Consider the following 17,546-nt stretch of genomic DNA (forward strand, 5'->3'; position numbering starts at 1 on the left):
AATGCGTTTTCTTCCCACTTGCCCCAGGATCAGGTGGCTGTCTTGTTTAGCAGCCTATGTGGGAGTTCCGCTGTTATTGCCTTCTGTGGCAAAAAAACATTATGAAAGTTAGTAAGTCAGAGGAAAGCTTGCAGCTCCATTTTATTCTGAGGTCTAGGGGCTTCTTTGATGGCTTTAACTTTCTTTTCAGTGGGGTGGATTCCATTTTCGTCAATCAAATACCCCAGGAACTCTACTTTCTCTGTGCATAGTTGGCACTTTTCTTTTTTTACTTTGAGTCCTGCCTCTTTAAATTTTTGCAGGACTTCCCTGAGGCGGCTTTCCAATTGGTTTTTGTTCTTCGCCGATACTAGCACATCATCGAAATAAGGCACCATCCCTTTTATTCCTTGTGATAATCGTTCCATTAGGCTCTGGAATACCCCTGGGGCCACACTGACTCCGAATTGGAGTCTTTTGCAACGGAATGCCCCCGCCCCCCCGTGGGTCACAATAGTCTGTGCCTCGGCTGTCTCGGCATTGACTGGCAGCTGCTGGTATGCCTGTGCCAGGTCGAGCTTTGCAAAAACTTCCCCCCCACCAGCGAGTGTAGGAGGCGCTGTACCACTGGGATGGGGTATGCACTCTGCTGCAATGCATGGTTGAGGGTGGCCTTGTAGTCACCGCAGATTCTCACGGACCCGTCTGGCTTTATGGGGGTGACTATTGAGGTTTCCCACCGTGCGTGGTCTATCTGTTCCAGGACCCCTTGTGCGATGAGCTTGTCTAGTTGCTCATCAATTTTGGGGTTGAGTGCGAAGGGCACTCATCGTGGCTTAAGGCAGATTGGGGCAATATTTGGGTTCAGATTAAATGAGATTGGGGACCCACGGTACTTGTCTAATTTGGCATTGAAGACCTCCTGGAAGTCCTTCATGAGGTTCTCCTCCCAGTCTGTTTCAGCGACATGGTTGATGCCAGTCACCTCGATCCCCAATGGTGCGAACCATTCCAGTCCCAGCAGACTTGGGCGGTCTTTATCCACGATGGTTAGTGGGAGTACCTTTGTATGTCCCTTGAAAACTACGTGAAAATGTCTGATCCTGACCACGGGGATCCAGTTCCCCTGGTAATCTTTTAGGGTCAGTCTCTGGCTTTCCAACTCCCCTCTGCGTATGCTGGGTACCAGACACTTAATTGTATTCCAGGATACCATGGAGAGGTAGGACCCGGAATCCACCTCCATGTTGCACTGCTGGCCTTCGATGTTGACCTGTACGTGCACTTTTCGGGCATCGGTTGTGTTTGAGTGCCCGATGGTGACCGTCTGGTGGGTCACTTCTTTCCAACGGTTTTCTCTGAGCCACTTGTTTCTGCCTTCGCGGCTCCATCGGTTCTCTGTGTGCCTGTCTCTGGCTCTAGGGGGGTGCTGTCGCGTCGCCTCGAGCTGTAACTTCTCTTATTCCAGCAGACCTTGGCAATGTGTCCCCGTTTTTCACAGTGCCAGCAAATGGCATCTAGGAACCGGCACTCTGAACGGGGATGGTCCCCTCCACACCCGGCACACTGAAACCCCGACTTATGACCTCTTCGCTCCCGTCGGTCTCGTTCCGATTGTAGTCTGTGGATTTCATCATCATCATCTTCAGTCTCGGAAAAGGAGTCGACATCCCCGTGGTGCGTGGGCATGTCTTTTTGGCTTGCTTCTGGTCTTTTGTCCAGGGCTGGGGTGGCTTCCGTGGGTGCTGGCCGGTCTATCGTGTTTATTTGCTGCATTTTGGCTGCCAACTGTTTCTCTGCCTTGACTGCGGTGGCTTCGGCGATGGCTTTGGTGACTGTGATATCCGTTTGAGCCATCAACCGGCTCTGGAGTATGGGGTCCCTTAATCCGAGGACCACGTGGTCTCTCAGAGCCTCGTCCATGTTGGAAAAGCCGCACACACACCCGAAGTTCCTTAGGGCTGCCACGAAGTTGCCGATGCTTTCTCCTTCCTTCTGGTCCCTTCTGTAAAATTCATGCCTCCGGATGAGGTTGGGAACGGCTGGTGCATAATGGTTTTGCAGTAGCTGGTCCAGATCTGTCCATGCCATCTCCTTCACATCTTGGGGTTTGGCCAGTGCCTTGGCCATCTTGAACACTGAGGGCCCGCAGTGTGTCAGGAACACGGCTCTCTTCCTCTGGTCGTTTGCATCTTTCAGGTTGTTGCTTTTGAGGAACATGAGGAATCGATTGATATACGATTCCCAGTCCTCTGCCGCCTGATCGAATGGTGCAGGTGGCGAGTTGCTGCTGGCCATCTCGTCAGTTGTTCAGCTCTGGTTGCCACGTGCTCGACTGGTCTCTTTGTCTCAGAATCCCACCTTCGTCGCCAGTGTTAGATCGCGGGAAAGGAGACTCGAGACCAGTGTGACTTTTCAGCTCTTTATTCAATGTATGGATCTGTACAAGATCTTGGAGCCGCAGCAGCCCTTCATATAGGGATTGCTTGCGGCTCGCAGCCAATGACGGCTCTTTGAATCTCCCGCGATCGGCCTGGCCAATCGTGGTTGATTCGTATGGACCCAATCACTGTAGTTCATTCAACCAATCAGCTTGTAGAATGTGTGGACCAATCAGACAAGGGTATTTCGAGTATGCTAATATAGAATAAGAAGGATCAAATTCCTTCTTTTTCCCTGGTTTGTTTCCAAGCTGAGAATTTTAATAAAGTCATCAGATGATCAGTGGAGGTCAAAGATATTACATTATTTTCACCCAAAGTTGTCAACTTGATCAGGGGAGATCAAACTTGTTATATTTATTCATCGAAAGTTGTCAAATTGCTTTGAGTAGGTGACTGCAAAGGAATATCTCTCCATTTACCCTTTGATAGATCTTAAAAGATTTAGCCAATCATTATCAATGGAATGGAATGCATCAGTTTATTGCAAACAAATGTTGACTTATCTTTGAAGGAAAGCAGGTGCTTCTTTATTTAGTTAAATTGTCTCCTTATCTAGAGCTAAAATATATGTTTTTGTATGCATAAATTATATGACTTTCTTTACATGAGTTTTGCTACATCGTGTTTATTTCATTTATGCTGTCGGAGCCAGCTTTTACAGAATTTAAACTTTTTGTAAATGTATCAGAAAAATATTCCAGCCCTTAGGATTGAAAGAGCCTGTGAACTGGAACTTCATTGCTCAGTCCTTCTCCCGAAAAAAAGACAGCATCTTCAAAAAAAAATTCCATTAACACATCTTTGTCAACCAACTAACCTTTTCCCTAAGAATACAGGACCATCATTAAAATTATAGTTCGATACAAGGTGTATCCATACAATAAAAGGAATTTGGGACATTTTTTTTTAAAGGTTTGTTGGTATCCCATTTTACAAAAAGTCTAAAGCTTCACTCTTGAACAAGTTCAAGATTAAACTGCTCCAAAAGCGTGCATTCCCATGCATGCACATGTGCACGGATGCATGCACAGATACACCCACGCATATAAATTTTACATCCTGATGCAACCCCCCCAAAAAACGTTAACCTTAGACTGTCTACTATTGACCTCACCCCTTTCCTAAGAGGTCTGTAGGGGGCATGCATAAGTGCACCAATGTCCTATTGTTTCTTTTTTATTCGTAGCCATTTCATATATTCATAACCATGCTTATACCTATACTTGCTTGACAAATAAATGACAAATAAATAAAAAAAAACACATGATGAGGAACAAAATGAGAAAATACCTTCTACTCTCATTATAGTTCTCTGCTGCTCAAACCCAATATTTGCCCAAAGAATGGGAAGAGCTAATGGACAGAAATAATGGGAGAATGTTCTTTGGCTCAGAGGTTGCTTTTGGTAGGGATTCTTTTGCCAGCTACTCATTCTGAGTGCCAGCATCCAGCCATCCCTAAATCGAAGGGGGAAACAGAAGAGAAAAGTTGGTGCTTGGTCCTCTCCACCTCTCGATCCAGAAGTGACAAGAGTGGACTGCACTCTCCCCAAAGTGTTAAAAGTGGGAGAAGGCTTTGGCAGCCCCGCATCCTTCCCCTCTCTCCTTCCTTCTTGTTCTCCTCCTTTCTTCAGACAACAAAGAGGCTTCTTACATCCCCAGGGTGTTCTTGGCGTCTGAGAACATCCATTAACGGGCATTCTGGTCTCCCCCGCCGCTCCTCTGGTCCTTCAAGGGGAGTGTTTCCTTATTGATGAAGCCACTCTGAAGCAGCCAAATGGAAGGATTCCCCAGCATACAGATACTCCCACTCCTCCCTCCCTCCACCTTCCAAGTGGAGTACCTGCTTAGAAGGGGGAAGAGGGGGAGGCAGGAGCTGATCTTGCAAAAGCATTTCAGAGAAATGCTCCTCACGCTTTTATTTCTTCGGGGGCAAGCAATCCTCTGCAGTGCAGGAGGAGGGGCAAGGGAGAAGAGGTGTAAATGGGAAGAGATGAAAACTACTCCGTGTGGGAGGGCATGGCCTTGGCCCCTGTTGGCAAGGCGAGGGTGGGTGTGCGTATCTCTTTCTCGCGCTACAGTTTTCAGGGCAGGAGGCAAGTCTTTGCAAACAGATCTTGGGCTTTTGGAATTAAATATGTTTTCAAGCAGTATACTGAAAGATGCTAATCAGGGGCCAGGCTCAAAAAAGGGTGGTCCAAGGAACTGGGGAATGAAGTCAATGAACTACTGAACCCCATGACCCATCAATTAGTCTTGAATCCATTCGTGCCTTCCAAGAGATCAGGGATTCTAACTTCACTAAAACTGAACCGCTGTTGAATAAAATACCCCTCAATGTCAAGAAGCAAAGAAGTGTTTTCACAGATCAAACCAAGAAAGCCCATTGCCTTCTGAAAGGGACAAACATGACCTGTATGGTTGAGAATCTCCATAGACATTCAGGCCAGCACGTAGGTTTTCCTTCAATTGCAACAGTGCAATATAGTTTGTTTTTTTTAAAAAAAATATTTATATCAAATGTTTGAATGACCAAATATCAGGACCTAGCAAAGGGAATTTGCAGACAAATTGGCAAATCAGCAACTGGCAGGAGTCCTATGGACTTGGAAAAAACTGAGTCCACCCAGGCTCATGAATAAAAAATGAAAGAGAAAAACTCACTCAGGTTAACTTCTAATGGCTACATCCATATCAGTCTCTTGGCAACAATACAGATATGGTTTACCTTTGTCTTCTTCCATAATGCTTTTTATTCCTTTCAACTCCCCAGAATGTTGAAAGCAAAGTATGTAAAAGGAATTAAGGTTCTGCCTGTCCATCTATCAGCAGGGAAATGAAAATCAAACAGAATAGTCCAGGCGATTCTGAAAAGGAGCCAGATCTGGCTGGGGGCTATAGTGAAAAACATTCCAGAAAAAAAGTTCTCCAATCCATCCTAAAGGAGCAGCAGTCGGGGAATGGCTTGGAGTGTTGTTGATTGCTTTGTTCTAAGCCTGGGATCCCCAAACTTGGCAACTTTAAGACATATGGCCTTCAACTCCCTATTTTGTGCTGTGCTCCCTATGCTATGCTGGCTGGAAAATTCTGAGAATTGAAGTTCACAAGTCTTAAAGTTGCCAAGTTTGGATACCTTTGTTCTAAGCCCTCTGACCTCAACCCTGGTCTTGAGACATAGAGTGACCCACACAAATAAAACGCAACAAGAGATAAGAAGCACACCTGCACACATACATGCAAAAGAAAGGGTTTTTTAAAAAAAATGCTGGTAAAAGGGTTGGAAAGAATATCTGCATGTGTTTGCTGCTTTATTGATTCCCCACTCTAGCCTGGAGTTTCCTAATAATCTCATCTAAATACAAACCATGGTTACTACTTAGTCAACACTGCTGAACTTTTGAGATTGGCTGGGTATTTGATTTTATCTCAGAAGAACTGTTAAGTTTTCTTATTGGGGGGAAAAATTCACTCAGGGTGAGAAAAAAAAAAAAGAGGAAACTACAGGGTTTTCTGAGCCAAAGAATTTGTGAAAGTGACTCATGATAAGGAAGGCAAGCATCTGAAACAGGTGGAGGCAAACTGCTGAGAAATATTACCAAAAAGAAGAAAACAAATTTGGGTCTCTCAAATTCTCCTTTTTGAAGTTTGAGGGACAAAATGCAATGCTGAGCACAGGCCAGTGTAAAGATAGCACCTGTTAGAAACACTTTAAATCAAGTGTGTCTTTTCCCAGGGTCATCCAGGAGAAACACCTTTTGTTTAAAGGTGTTTCCAACTCATGCTACATTCTCACATCTTCCTACACATCACATTTTGCCTCTCAAATCTGGCTTCCTGCATAAACCAGCTAAATAACCTTTTGGTCTGATCTCACCAGCTGGGCTCTTCTTGGGGTTGGATCCTTCTGGGAGTGGAAAGAAAACAAGAAAAAGCAGAATGTTTTTGGTAAAAAGGAATGAAAAACGTAAGACAAGGCATTCACATATAGATATGTAATGCTTCTAAGATTCAGGATGCAAGTGTCAACTCGTAAAGCACTCCTGGCCTGGTTTAATTAGGGCATCTGTCGGAACCCTGACAGCAAGATTGGGGATAGGCGCCGTACATTTGGAGGAACCCAATAAACCCACAAAGATTACACAAATATGTTTGGCCAAAAATGTTTTTCTGCTTGAGATTCAAGTCACAGAAGGCCAGCCAGATTTGCTGCATAGAAGTGGCTGTCTATGGCAGAGGTCTTACAGCCTGGTGGACACATCTGGAATTCTGAAATCATGTTGTGGATGCCAAGAGCACCTGGGGCAAGAGTAAAAAAAAAGTTAACACGGTATCCAATAGATTGTGTGGTTGCATCCACCACCTCAACTTTATGGTTTTCCTGCTAGTTTCTCTCATAACAAAAATTGCCCTACTGAATTTTGTATTTGCACAGTGGCTGCCAGGAAGAATGTGGCTGGCTGAAACATTAATTTACTGGAAGACAAGCAGGCAGGATTACTTCCAGCAACCCCTTTCTAGCTCTCAGAGATGCTCTTGACCTCTCTATCTTATACTGTCCCTCCCTCCATGTGTTACTTGATTCTTGGTGACGGAATATTATCACACTGACTGAAGGTAATCATATCCTGGATTGCCCACTGAGGACAGGATGAAGAGAAGATAGATTCCAGCAATTTGAGAAAAGCAGATATGGCTCAAAAGATCTCGATTGCTGGTCTGATAGGTTTGCCATTTCAGTACTTGCTGGCAAAAATAGCGATTTTTAGAATCAAAGAGATCCTCTCAAAAGGTTTCATCTTTTCTTGGACTTAATTTCAGTCCTTCTCTGAAGACCAATTGCTCCACTGCATCATCCTTCCCAGCAGCCACTCTGGTCAGCCTGAAGATCCAGGAAACAAGCTGCGGAGAGAACGAACACCACTCTTGGGGACACTATTCCTTCTAGAAGCCATAATCCTGAAGAGTCTTTCTTCCAGCTTTCTTATAGCCTCAGAATTGTCAGTGAGTAGCATGGATAAATCTGTAGTGCTTCAAGAGGATGCACAGCTGACTTTGCGATGGCACACGGGGTCCTAGAAGAGCCTACCAGCTAACGAGATATTTCTGCATGGTGTCATAAGGCAAAGAGCAGCAGTAGAAAGCATATGTGAGAATCAGAAAGGATCCACTGGGGGGGAAAAATCCTGCCTGTTTGCCTTCTAGTAAATAGGTGTTTGCAGTTGGCCATATTCTTCAGCTGGCAGCCAGGTACACAATTTGCTAGTAGCCCTGATTTTTGGAAACTGCACACTCCCCCTCGCAAAAGATGCAAGCTGGGATTCACAGCTGCCTTATGAAGTAGGTTGAAGTTGGAGCTGGCGGGAGGGGTACAGCGATCTGTGCTGCTTTCAGCAAAGATGCAGCCACTTCTGCATCTTTCCACAATCTGGCATCTTCCTGCTCAATGAGGCACCTCCCATGGCCTCTTGGGCTGAATTGGAAACGGGGAGGAGGACTGGAAGGAATAATCCAGAGCCTGGGTTGGGGCTGGGGTGGTGGAACGGCAAACCCAAACCGAATTCAAGACAGGCAGAGTGAACTGGGCCCCGAGGTAATTGGCAGATTCAAGCAGGCAGAAGGCCTTGGCTCCCACTGTGGCTCACAGCTTCTTCAGCAGCAGAGAACCCAAACAGATGCACTGCTCCGTCTTTCCAGTTTGTTCGCCAGAACAACACCCAAGGCTTATGTATTGCAATGCCCTTTGTCGAATGAAGTCATTTGAGGGAACAGCTCCCCACAATGAAACAAACAGTTTAGCTGCACAAAATGCTGAAACTGCTAAATTCTTTGTCTGCCACTCATGCTCCAGCTCCTGGCATTATTGTCCTCTCACAAGTCTGGGACACCCGGCCTCCCTGCCGCCAGTGTCACCTCCAGCTATGTTGTCCCTTCACTCCCAGCTACTGCCACACAGGATGGGGACAGTTGTAGCCCCAAACACCCAAAGGTCAGAAGGTCAGAAGGGTTGTTTCTGCACCCTCCCTTCTGAAGCTCCTATCAAATTGTGCCAGGATAGTGACAAAGCTAATTGCTTCCTTTTCTCTCTTTCTCTCTCTCTCTCACACACACACACAGCTCCCCAAAGGCAACAGTATAGGGACTTTGCTTGCGTAGCTAAGCTTTCCACTTAGATCCACTTGTCTCACATCTGCTGGTCTTTCAAGAGTCGGATGAGGAGTACGATGGCTCCTATTCTTGTCCCCCTTTCTCAAATCCGGCTGTTCCAAGTGCCAAGAATCCCACCTGGTTTTCAAAACCAGCTTCTGAGACAAGCCAGGAAAGGGAGTTGGGGAGCCTAGCAGAAAAGAGGTTGAAGGAAGGAATGGATGCTGAAGGCAAGGGGCATTTCTGAGTGGATCCCTTTACTGGGCCAAAGCAGGATTCAGAAAAGAAAACATCATCACTTCCGGGGAGGAGGGGGGAGGGAGAAACCTTCCGGTAGGTCCGAGTACCTGAACGTGCATTTCTCTGACTTAACAGGAGAGGCTTCCCCCCCATCCCCCCATTTCCTGCCGTGTGGAGATGCTTATCAGTCCTTCAGTGGACCTACCTTCTGCACTGAACTTTCAGTAACTGGCACTTTATTTGACCCCCGCCTAAGATTTTTTTTTTCCTTTCCTTTTCTAAATCCCTTGGAAATGGGTTGCCCGAGTTGGTTGAGCTCCGGGGATCCCAGACCAACACGAAAATGCGGCGGGGATGAGAGGGAGGGCGGGTGGGTGGAATGGAAGGAGGATGGGTGGGTGAGCCGCTTGGGCCCGCCATCCTCTGGTCTCCCCGGTTTGCAAAGGTGAGCAAACCGCCCTCCGGCCATTTCCTGCTGGGGGAGCATCCCCGAGGAGCACGGCGAGAGAAGAAGCCGCCCGAAGGGTCCGCGCGGCAGCAGCTGCTTCTCCCGACGGTCCCGGCTGAGAAGACGGTGGGGGAGGGGAGGGGAGGCGGCGGGAAAAGGCGCGGGGTCCCGGAGCTCGAGGACGCCGGACGCCGCGCGAAGTGAGCTCAACGGGCTCGGCTGGGCGCACCCCCTCCCCCTCCCCCGGAGTAATGTGATTATTTAGCGCTTGGCACGTCTCTCTCTTCTTCTCCCCCCCCACCCCCAACCATTATCCGAGCGGCGCGTAACGGGAGGAGGGGGAAGCGAAAAGGGGCGGAGAGGAATGCGCGGCGGCGGCGGCGGCGGCAGTCCTGGAGAGCGAGAGAAGAAGGAGGAGGCGAGGGCGAGGAAGGCGCTTGGGAGCGGCGCGGCGGGGAAAGCAGCGGGGGCGGGGGGCGCCTCCCTCCCTCCTTCCTTCCTTCCCAGCTGGCACCGCACTCCGGGCCTCGCCGGCCGGCCGGCTCCCTCCCTGTCTGTCTATGTCTTTTTCTGACTCCAGCGCTACCTTCCTGCTCAACGAGGTAACTTAACAGGCACCGCGCAGCCGCCGTCGCCGCCGTTGCCATCGCCTACCACCACGCTGTACTCAACCTCTCTTATCTTCTTCTCTTCCTCCTCCTCCTCCCCGTCTGCCTCCCTCCGCCGTTCTCTCCTGCTGCTGCTAAGCACCAGGACCGGCGCGGGCGCTCCTGCCTGAGCTCTCTTCCCTCAGATTCCCCGTCCGCCTTGAATGCAACTCCTGGCAGAACCGGAGCCTTTTTTTTTTTTTTTTTTGCCTTGGAGGAATTCTGGGCAGGAGATGTCGGGGAGCAGGAAAAGGGGCTGGGTTGTTGTTGTTGATTTTTGCTCCCCCCCCCTCTCTTTCGGTCATGGTTCCCCTTCCCGGCATTCCGATGATAGGGGTGTGTGTGTGTGTTTTTAAACATCTCAGCCGGGAATTGGGTGAAAAACTCCTGTTAGAAAACGGTGTGAAGAAATGGTGAGATCGGATCTCGTTTTGGGAAAAGCTGGTGTTAACCCTTCCTCCGCCAAATATATTGGACAGCTCTCCAACTTTGGATGGGAAATGGGCGTGGGGCGGAGATTAGGTTGTGCCAGCAGCTCTGGCACTGAAGTCAAAGAGGCAGATGGAACTAGCGCCTGGGGGATTGCAGGGGGAAAATCCCCATCTGGCCCATTTCCTGCAAAGTCCTCCCCTCCCCGCTTTGCCCCTGCCAGCCCTGTTCATTTCTGTCAGCCCAGTGCAGGTGGATAGGCATCAGTCTGTCCCCAAGTTGGTAGGGTCATAGATAGTTAAGGGTGGACATCTAGTTGGTTCGTGCATGTGCAACTGTGCATGCAAAGTTGAAGATCTGGGCAAAAGTAGAATGGGTTGTAGCCTTCTGGTGAGGTCCAGAAGTGTTGGACTGTAGCTCCCATCCTCTAGGGAATGGTAGAAATTGTCCAATAGAGTGAGGAAGAAGAAGTAGGTTGGTGAAGTATGAATCAAGGCTGACTGTCCAAGAATGCCTCTCAAGATTGTCAAAGGTTACAGTAAAGGCCTGAGGACTAGGAATGTGGTATGTGGGAAATTAGGATTATTGGTAACTGGGTAAAAGCTGCTACTACGGAAACTGGTGTTTGATAGAAGGACAGTCCTTTGTGATTCCCTGTCCATATGACTTTGCTTGTCCCGTGTTGCTGTGCCCATCCCAGCCCACCTTGCATTATTGTGCCTGGAATACCATGAGAGACCCCCACCCACCCGCAGGTTGGATGTCTCAGTACGCTTTCCTGCATCTCTGTGGTAAATTGTCTGGTACCCGCTTAACTCTTGGAAAGCAGTCTAAAGGGGCGGGGGGGATGCAATTGCTGGAAAGTGTGGTTACACTTCTTGCTCTCCTCCCATCTGGTGGGATTGTCCCACACTTCCAAGAACCCTCCTCATGACCAGCTTTTCCCTTGTTGTGTCCCGCTGCTTCATGCCGCCTGGCACCCGAACCCTACCTCTTCCGTGTAGCCATAAGGAGTTGCAGACAGAGCTGCACTGTCCAGATGCCACTGCCTTGCCTGCCTGCCTGCCTGCCTCCCTCCTTACTTGCCTGTCTCTGTGCCTGCCCCCAAGGGAGGGCTGGTGGGTGGGCGCTATTGTTTTTGCTGTTGCTGCTCAGCTGAGAATGAAAGCATCCAGGGAGGGGAATCGGGATCAATAGCAGGCTGAGTTGCTTTGCCACTGTGTGCCACCTGCTGCCCCCAACCCAACTAGGGCAGGGGGCACAGCTGTAGACTGTAGACACCTCTGTCTGGAAGAACTCCTATCTTTCTTCCCTCTCGGCTCGGCTTCCTCAACAATTCTTTCCTTCCCCCATGTATGACGACTCCTATCTCCATGGATTCGAAGACTCTGAAGTGGTGAGTCGACGACAGGCTGAGAGAAAGGCTCTATTTTAAGCTGGGAGACGCCCACTTAAAAGAACTTGGCCTCTTCCTAGCTAGTTGTTGACCGGTGATGATCTCGGGGGCTATTGAAAAGGGACTGCTGGAAAGTTGGGGCTGAGGAACCTCGGGAGGGCCAGGGTTTATCACCAGTTCATTGCATGGTTGCTGGGGATTGGGTTAAATGGGCACCTGGGAGGGGGAGCAGTATTTCCCTATTTACTGGGACCATCTTGACTGGCTTCCCAAATCAAGAGACAATATTTTGTAACGGAGAGATCGGTGGCGAAAGAATCCCTGAGAAATGGACGGGGACTGAAAGCATTGCATTGTTTGGTTGGAGCAAGACTGTCAGATAGTGTTGGTCTCGAAGTCTTCCTCACAGAGCAGAAGAGAGATGCTGGGGGCAGATGAGCCGTTTGAATATGGTCCAGACCTGGAAATTCCAGCGCATTAACAGCTCTCTCTCCAAAACAGCTCCACCTGCTGGCTGGTGAGCCTAATGTATGTGTGCTCTAGTCTAGCCCATTCAGAAGGGTGGTGTGGGCATTGAACAGATCCCATGTGTTCCCATTTGGACCCGTTCTACACCCCACCTTTGTGAAGGAAGTGCTTTCTGCCTTTCTAAAGCTGCGAGCAGAAGGGGTAATGGAGTCCATACAAATAGGAAGCCCAGTTGAGGTTCTTTTACACTGTTTTGGGGGGGACATCAGTTGTTCCTGAAAGTGGCTTCCTTAAGATAATCCCTTTCTGAAAGAAATAGCTTGAGAATTAGCTTTGGAAATCCTGGATGGGAGGGTGCGAGTGATAGATATGGTTAAGAAGAGAGGTTATTTGGGAACAATAAAAGAAGAGAGGGAGAGAGAGAGAGATCCAGGGAAGCCTCCACCAATATGCCAGCTCAGCAGTGTTGATCACCAGGGTTTGGGGTTTCCTGCAGGGAGGCCAGAGTTCTTCTTATCATCTCCAGACCTGGGACTTCCTGCTTTCTAGGTTGGGGTCAGGCAGCCACAGTAGGCGCATCTGCTTTGCTTTCAGATGTGTGGGTGGGAGCCAGTGGGGGAGGTGGATGATCAGATGGCATGACGGAACTGGGTCGTGGGGGGCTGTGGCATTTCCCAAAGGCTCTGCTTGAGCTGGAGGGATGGGAGAGAGGCACTGCATGTTCAAAGGGTGGGTTGTTGTCATCTTCCCCCACCTTCCATCTTTAAGAGGTCTTACCCAAATCAAAAACTGTTTCTGAAGATTGTATGGAGTTATTATTTCTCTTCTTTCCCTTGATTATGATCTGTCTCAAGAAAAAGAGAGAACGGGAGGGCGTCTTTTTCTTTAGATAGAAACTGGGCAGATGATGCAAGGTCAAAAGACAATTGAGGTTCATCACCTTTTCCTTCTCTATAGGTGTTGTGGTTTCTGTCGGATATTTTGGGGTGCAATTGCAAATTCTAAGTAACAAGAACATGAATCGGGGATCATGGGAACTATAGTTTTAAAAAAAATCTGAGAGGCACCATATTATTAGAGAAAAATATTCCTAAATGCTAATGTCAGGTGTCTAAATTCTCAGAAATGTTGGCCTTCTGTTTATTCCCTTTATAAACTTGTTGATTGTTTTTAAGTTTTGTTATTAGATTTATGATTATTCTGTATAGTGCTTTTATACCACTCAAATAACATTTAGATTTTTGCTAAGTTTGGTTGTTTTCTTGCAGATGTTTCACTACCCAAACTTCATAACATCATCAGTGCCAGTGTTACCTAGTTAGTTATGTAGGTGTTATCTAGTTTGGGTAATGAAACACCTGCCAGTGGAGTAAATGCCAGTGGAGATTCTCAGTCATCCAGGCCATGGTTGTCCCAAAAGTGTTTCTTCAAAAGGCAACTGGATTTTCTTTGTTTTTCCTTGAAGGTATTTTCACTTCAGAACTGCTGAAGCAGTTTCTTGGATGAGAAGTGAAATGTCTTCAAGGAAAAGCAAAGAAAATCCAGTTGCCTTTTGAAGAAACACCTTTGGGCCTGCAAGAAAACAGAGAGTACCAAGGACCCCCTCATTTCAACACTGAGCTACAAATATTCTCCTTTATTTAGAGTTTCCTTCAAAACTTGAAGGCAGACTATATGATTTTCCTCTACTCCTTTGATCTTCTTACAGAATCGCAACCCTGTAGAGCAAATTAGGCTGAGAAACAATGACTGGACCCAGAAAACCTTTCAGGCCCTGTGGCTGAATTGATGGTTCAGTATTAGACCCATATTCTTATTTTGCCTTCCATCAGTCCTGATGGCTCTGGTGGTTGGGAGTATATAGAGTTAAAACCTGAGCAATCTGGAAGACCCTTAATTTGCAAAGGTTTCTGGATCCGCTACACTGCCCAAATGTGTACTGTGTACTTGTTTGAGGGGTTAAGCCGGAAACAGGACAAACAGCCCTGATAATAAATTGAATTTGAGTGCCTGGGATCACGATGACAGCCATTCCTCTTGTCATTGTGAATTCACCAAGTGTAATGGTAAATTAAATAAAATAGCTGGTACAGGAGCAGAAGATGCACCAAGTTCATGGCTCTGGATATGAATACTTTGAAGGTTGTTTCTTGTCTCTCTGTGTTTGTTTCCTCTTGTCCAATTACCATTGCTTGGAGGGCGGGCGAGAAACTTATATTAAAAAAGAACCCAGTCCTGCCTTCTGGGTTTCTATTTGTCATTGTAATCCATAATCCCCCATTTATAATATTTGCTTTCAGTATTCTCTGGAGAAAGCAGGTGGTTGGCTTCCATTTGCATTTGCCTTCAAAATAAGGAATCTTTCTTTCATTTTACACACACGCACACAAACACGTGTGTGTGTGTGTGTAATATGAGCGACAGTGAATCTAAGGATTGTCAAGACAGTGGAGATCAGAATAAAGCTCAGCTAAGTGGCAAGATAAAAGCAGAGAGAAAGAGTTTGCATCTCTTTGACAGCATGGCTTTTAAGCTCTTTGGCCCACATTCAGTGTCGTCTTAGGTTGCTTGTAGTTGTAGCCATTACAACACAAAGGGAGCCAGAGATAACCCTTCTCTCCCATTACTACATAGGTATGGGCATTAAAGATTTTAGATTGGGGGACTTTGAAATCTACAGGCACTTCTAGAAGGAGAAAACCTCCTTAATTCTAATTTTGAGCACAGGCTTTCAGGACGCTCAAAAAATATGTTTCCAGAAACAGGAAAGAATGAGCTTCTGACCATGTTTGCTGTGGAGGCCCTGAGAATTATCCCAGCCACCCAACATTATACGTAGGGATTGGAGGATAAAACATATAATGAACACTTGCTGGAATTGGGTATGTTTAGTTTAATCAAAAGAAGAACTAGGGGAGACATGATAGCAGTGTTCAATATCTCAGAGGCTGCCACAAAGAAGAGGGGGTTGAGCTGTTCTCCAAACTAGCACCTGAGAGCAGAGCAAGAAGCCATGGGTGGAAACTAATCAAGGAGAGAAGCAACTTAGACCTAAGGAGAAATTTCCTGACAGAACAATTTATCAGTGGAACCACTTGCCTCCAGAAGTTGTGGGTACACCAACACTGGAAGTTTTTAAGACAGGATTTGACAACCATTTGTCTGAAATGGTATAGGGTCCCCTGCCTAAGCAGGGGGTTGGACTAGAAGACCTCCAATTCTGCCATGCTGTTAAGTTCCGGTTAAGCTGAAATACTGGTCATGCATGTACCCAAGAATCTAGTCAATTAATGGTCAGTAATAAATTGGAGCTAGATAAGAGTGAATAAAATTCAAGAGAGGCTGGATCGCTTGTGGGAATATAAGAACTTCAGTCAGACTCCTCTCTTAGTCCCTCTCCAGGTTCCACCTTTCCTGCTACAGATCAGATCTAAAGCAGTGGGACTTAAGCCCAAAAAGGACTTGATTTCTGACTGAGCTTCAACACAAATTTGGTTTTAAATAATTATTTTAAACTCATCTTCTTTTCCTCTTCTTCCTCCGCTGTGCATGCGAAAAGGAAGCAGGGTTATTCCATTAACACTGGGTTTGCCACAAACAAGATTGGGTAAAACGCCAAGAGATGCATTCACACAACATGCTAAGTTTGATTAGCCTTAACCTTGGCTGTTTGTGCATGGTTGAATGCATTGTACCAAGTGGTTTAATGCCTTGTGCAAAGCAGAAAGAAGATGGATTCAATAACGAGCTTAAATGCCTTGTGTGAACCACAGTCTTTTTGAATTTTTCATGTTCTCCATATGCCCAAATGACAGAATATCCAGTGGGGAAGAAAAATATAATTTTGGAAGGGAAAAAAAACAACAGTTCTGGGTCTCCATCACGCTGCATTTGCACGGAGATTGATCAGACACTTCTGAAAAAAGGGGAAAGCATACTGACAGAGAAGGAAGGATGAGGAATCAGAGAAAACAGGCGCACTCTAGTATGCCCTACAGTATTCTAAAATAGGCTTTTATCAAGCCTTTGCAAAACATGGTGGGCAGAAGCGTTTTGTTGCTGAAGGGGAGTAGAAAATATTTCCCCGACACAACCAGCTTCTTTGGACCTGAAGCATAAATGCCCTTTTGGGAGGGAATACATGTACAAATACAGTATGATTACCAGGATACGTATCCAGTCACTATACTAAGGTAAAGTACCTGCCTTCACATACTCAGCTGTCCTGACATATGACAAATTTCTGATCGTCTTTAAATAAACAAATACCACTTGGAGGCTGTTAGTTTGGAGTGGAGGAAAGTAGTCTTTTCCCTACCAGCTGTTTTGACGGAGCTCAAAATCACTGCAACCCCGAAGGAAGAAAGCTGCTTTTGTTGTAAAAAGGGAAAGAGAAACAACATCTGTCAGAGCTTTTTGTTCCGTGCATGTGCACGTAATGGATGGTTGCAGCTCACACGGCAGCTCACAAATGCTTTTTACTCCTACCCTGGGAGGTGGGGTGGCTCTTCCGATCTTGAAATAGTCTCTGTAAATGTTTTAGTTTGCAGGGTATTGGGAAAAGCCTTTGTGAATGGCTGTTGTCCATACAGGAATCTGAAGTTGGAGGTCGGTTTGGTGTGTGATTGTGACCATGTTCGAGAACCAGAAACTAAACAGTTTGTTTGAAGGTCTCTGTATCGCAAAGCCTACAGAGCTAAGGCGGCTGGAACAGAAGAGACCGGAAGGCAGATTGTAATTTCTTGTGGCTGGAGCTGGCATCCATTCATTTTGCCACTTTTCTGCTTTCTTTTAGTTGAATGGGAAAGGGTTAGTTTACAGCTTTGGTTGCTGCTGGGATGATAAGATTTATTAATCTCAATTTTCAACGTCTCTCATTCCCTGTTTATATACTGGAGTCAGTCTGGTTTTCACAATATTTCAAGACAATATAAAGCTTCAGGATGCTTCATACTTTCTGTATATGCTTCCCAGTTCCTACCATCGGGGATCTTCAGCTAACTCCTTCCCATCTTTCCCTTGTCTTTGAACACAGATTGTACACAGATCTCGTTGCCAGTTCTTCACATGTTAACTGCTACTGTCCCTTGTGCCCCACATTTGAACATAAAACCATTCTTCTTTTCAGACCAGCTTTGAAGCTCCAACCATTGCAAATGTCAAAACAGCACTAGTCATGCACAAGTGGGAACTACCAGCCGAAAAGGGAGTAGAGAAGCAGGGAACTGAGCATGCTCAGTTGCTGCACAATGCCAACCAACTCTTGAGGGAAGAAAAATAGAAAACTCAAGAGAGAATACCTGGAATCTCAATGTATAGCATGCTGCACCGTCACATTTTGTTGCACATAGT

General features: G+C 46.7%; 1 protein-coding gene across 2 annotated transcripts in view; it reads left to right on the forward strand.

The window, feature by feature from the left end:
• Positions 1-9,648: 9,648 nt before the first annotated feature.
• CACNB3 (calcium voltage-gated channel auxiliary subunit beta 3) overlaps positions 9,649-17,546 on the forward strand; it is a 39,821-nt gene continuing 31,923 nt past the window's right edge. Inside the window, exon 1 of one of the 2 annotated variants that reach the window (XM_087925306.1) lies at positions 9,649-9,856. In XM_087925306.1, coding sequence (XP_087781432.1) covers positions 9,815-9,856 — 42 coding nt within the window. In that variant the 5' untranslated portion in view covers positions 9,649-9,814. Of the gene's footprint in view, positions 9,857-11,575; positions 11,727-17,546 lie in introns of those variants that run through there. The other variant, XM_026714665.2, reaches the window with a different exon arrangement.

The sequence above is a fragment of the Pseudonaja textilis genome, chromosome 2 (genome assembly GCF_049901715.1).
Source record: "Pseudonaja textilis isolate UNSWEBS1 chromosome 2, rPseTex1.2, whole genome shotgun sequence".
NCBI classification, from domain to species: domain Eukaryota; kingdom Metazoa; phylum Chordata; class Lepidosauria; order Squamata; family Elapidae; genus Pseudonaja; species Pseudonaja textilis.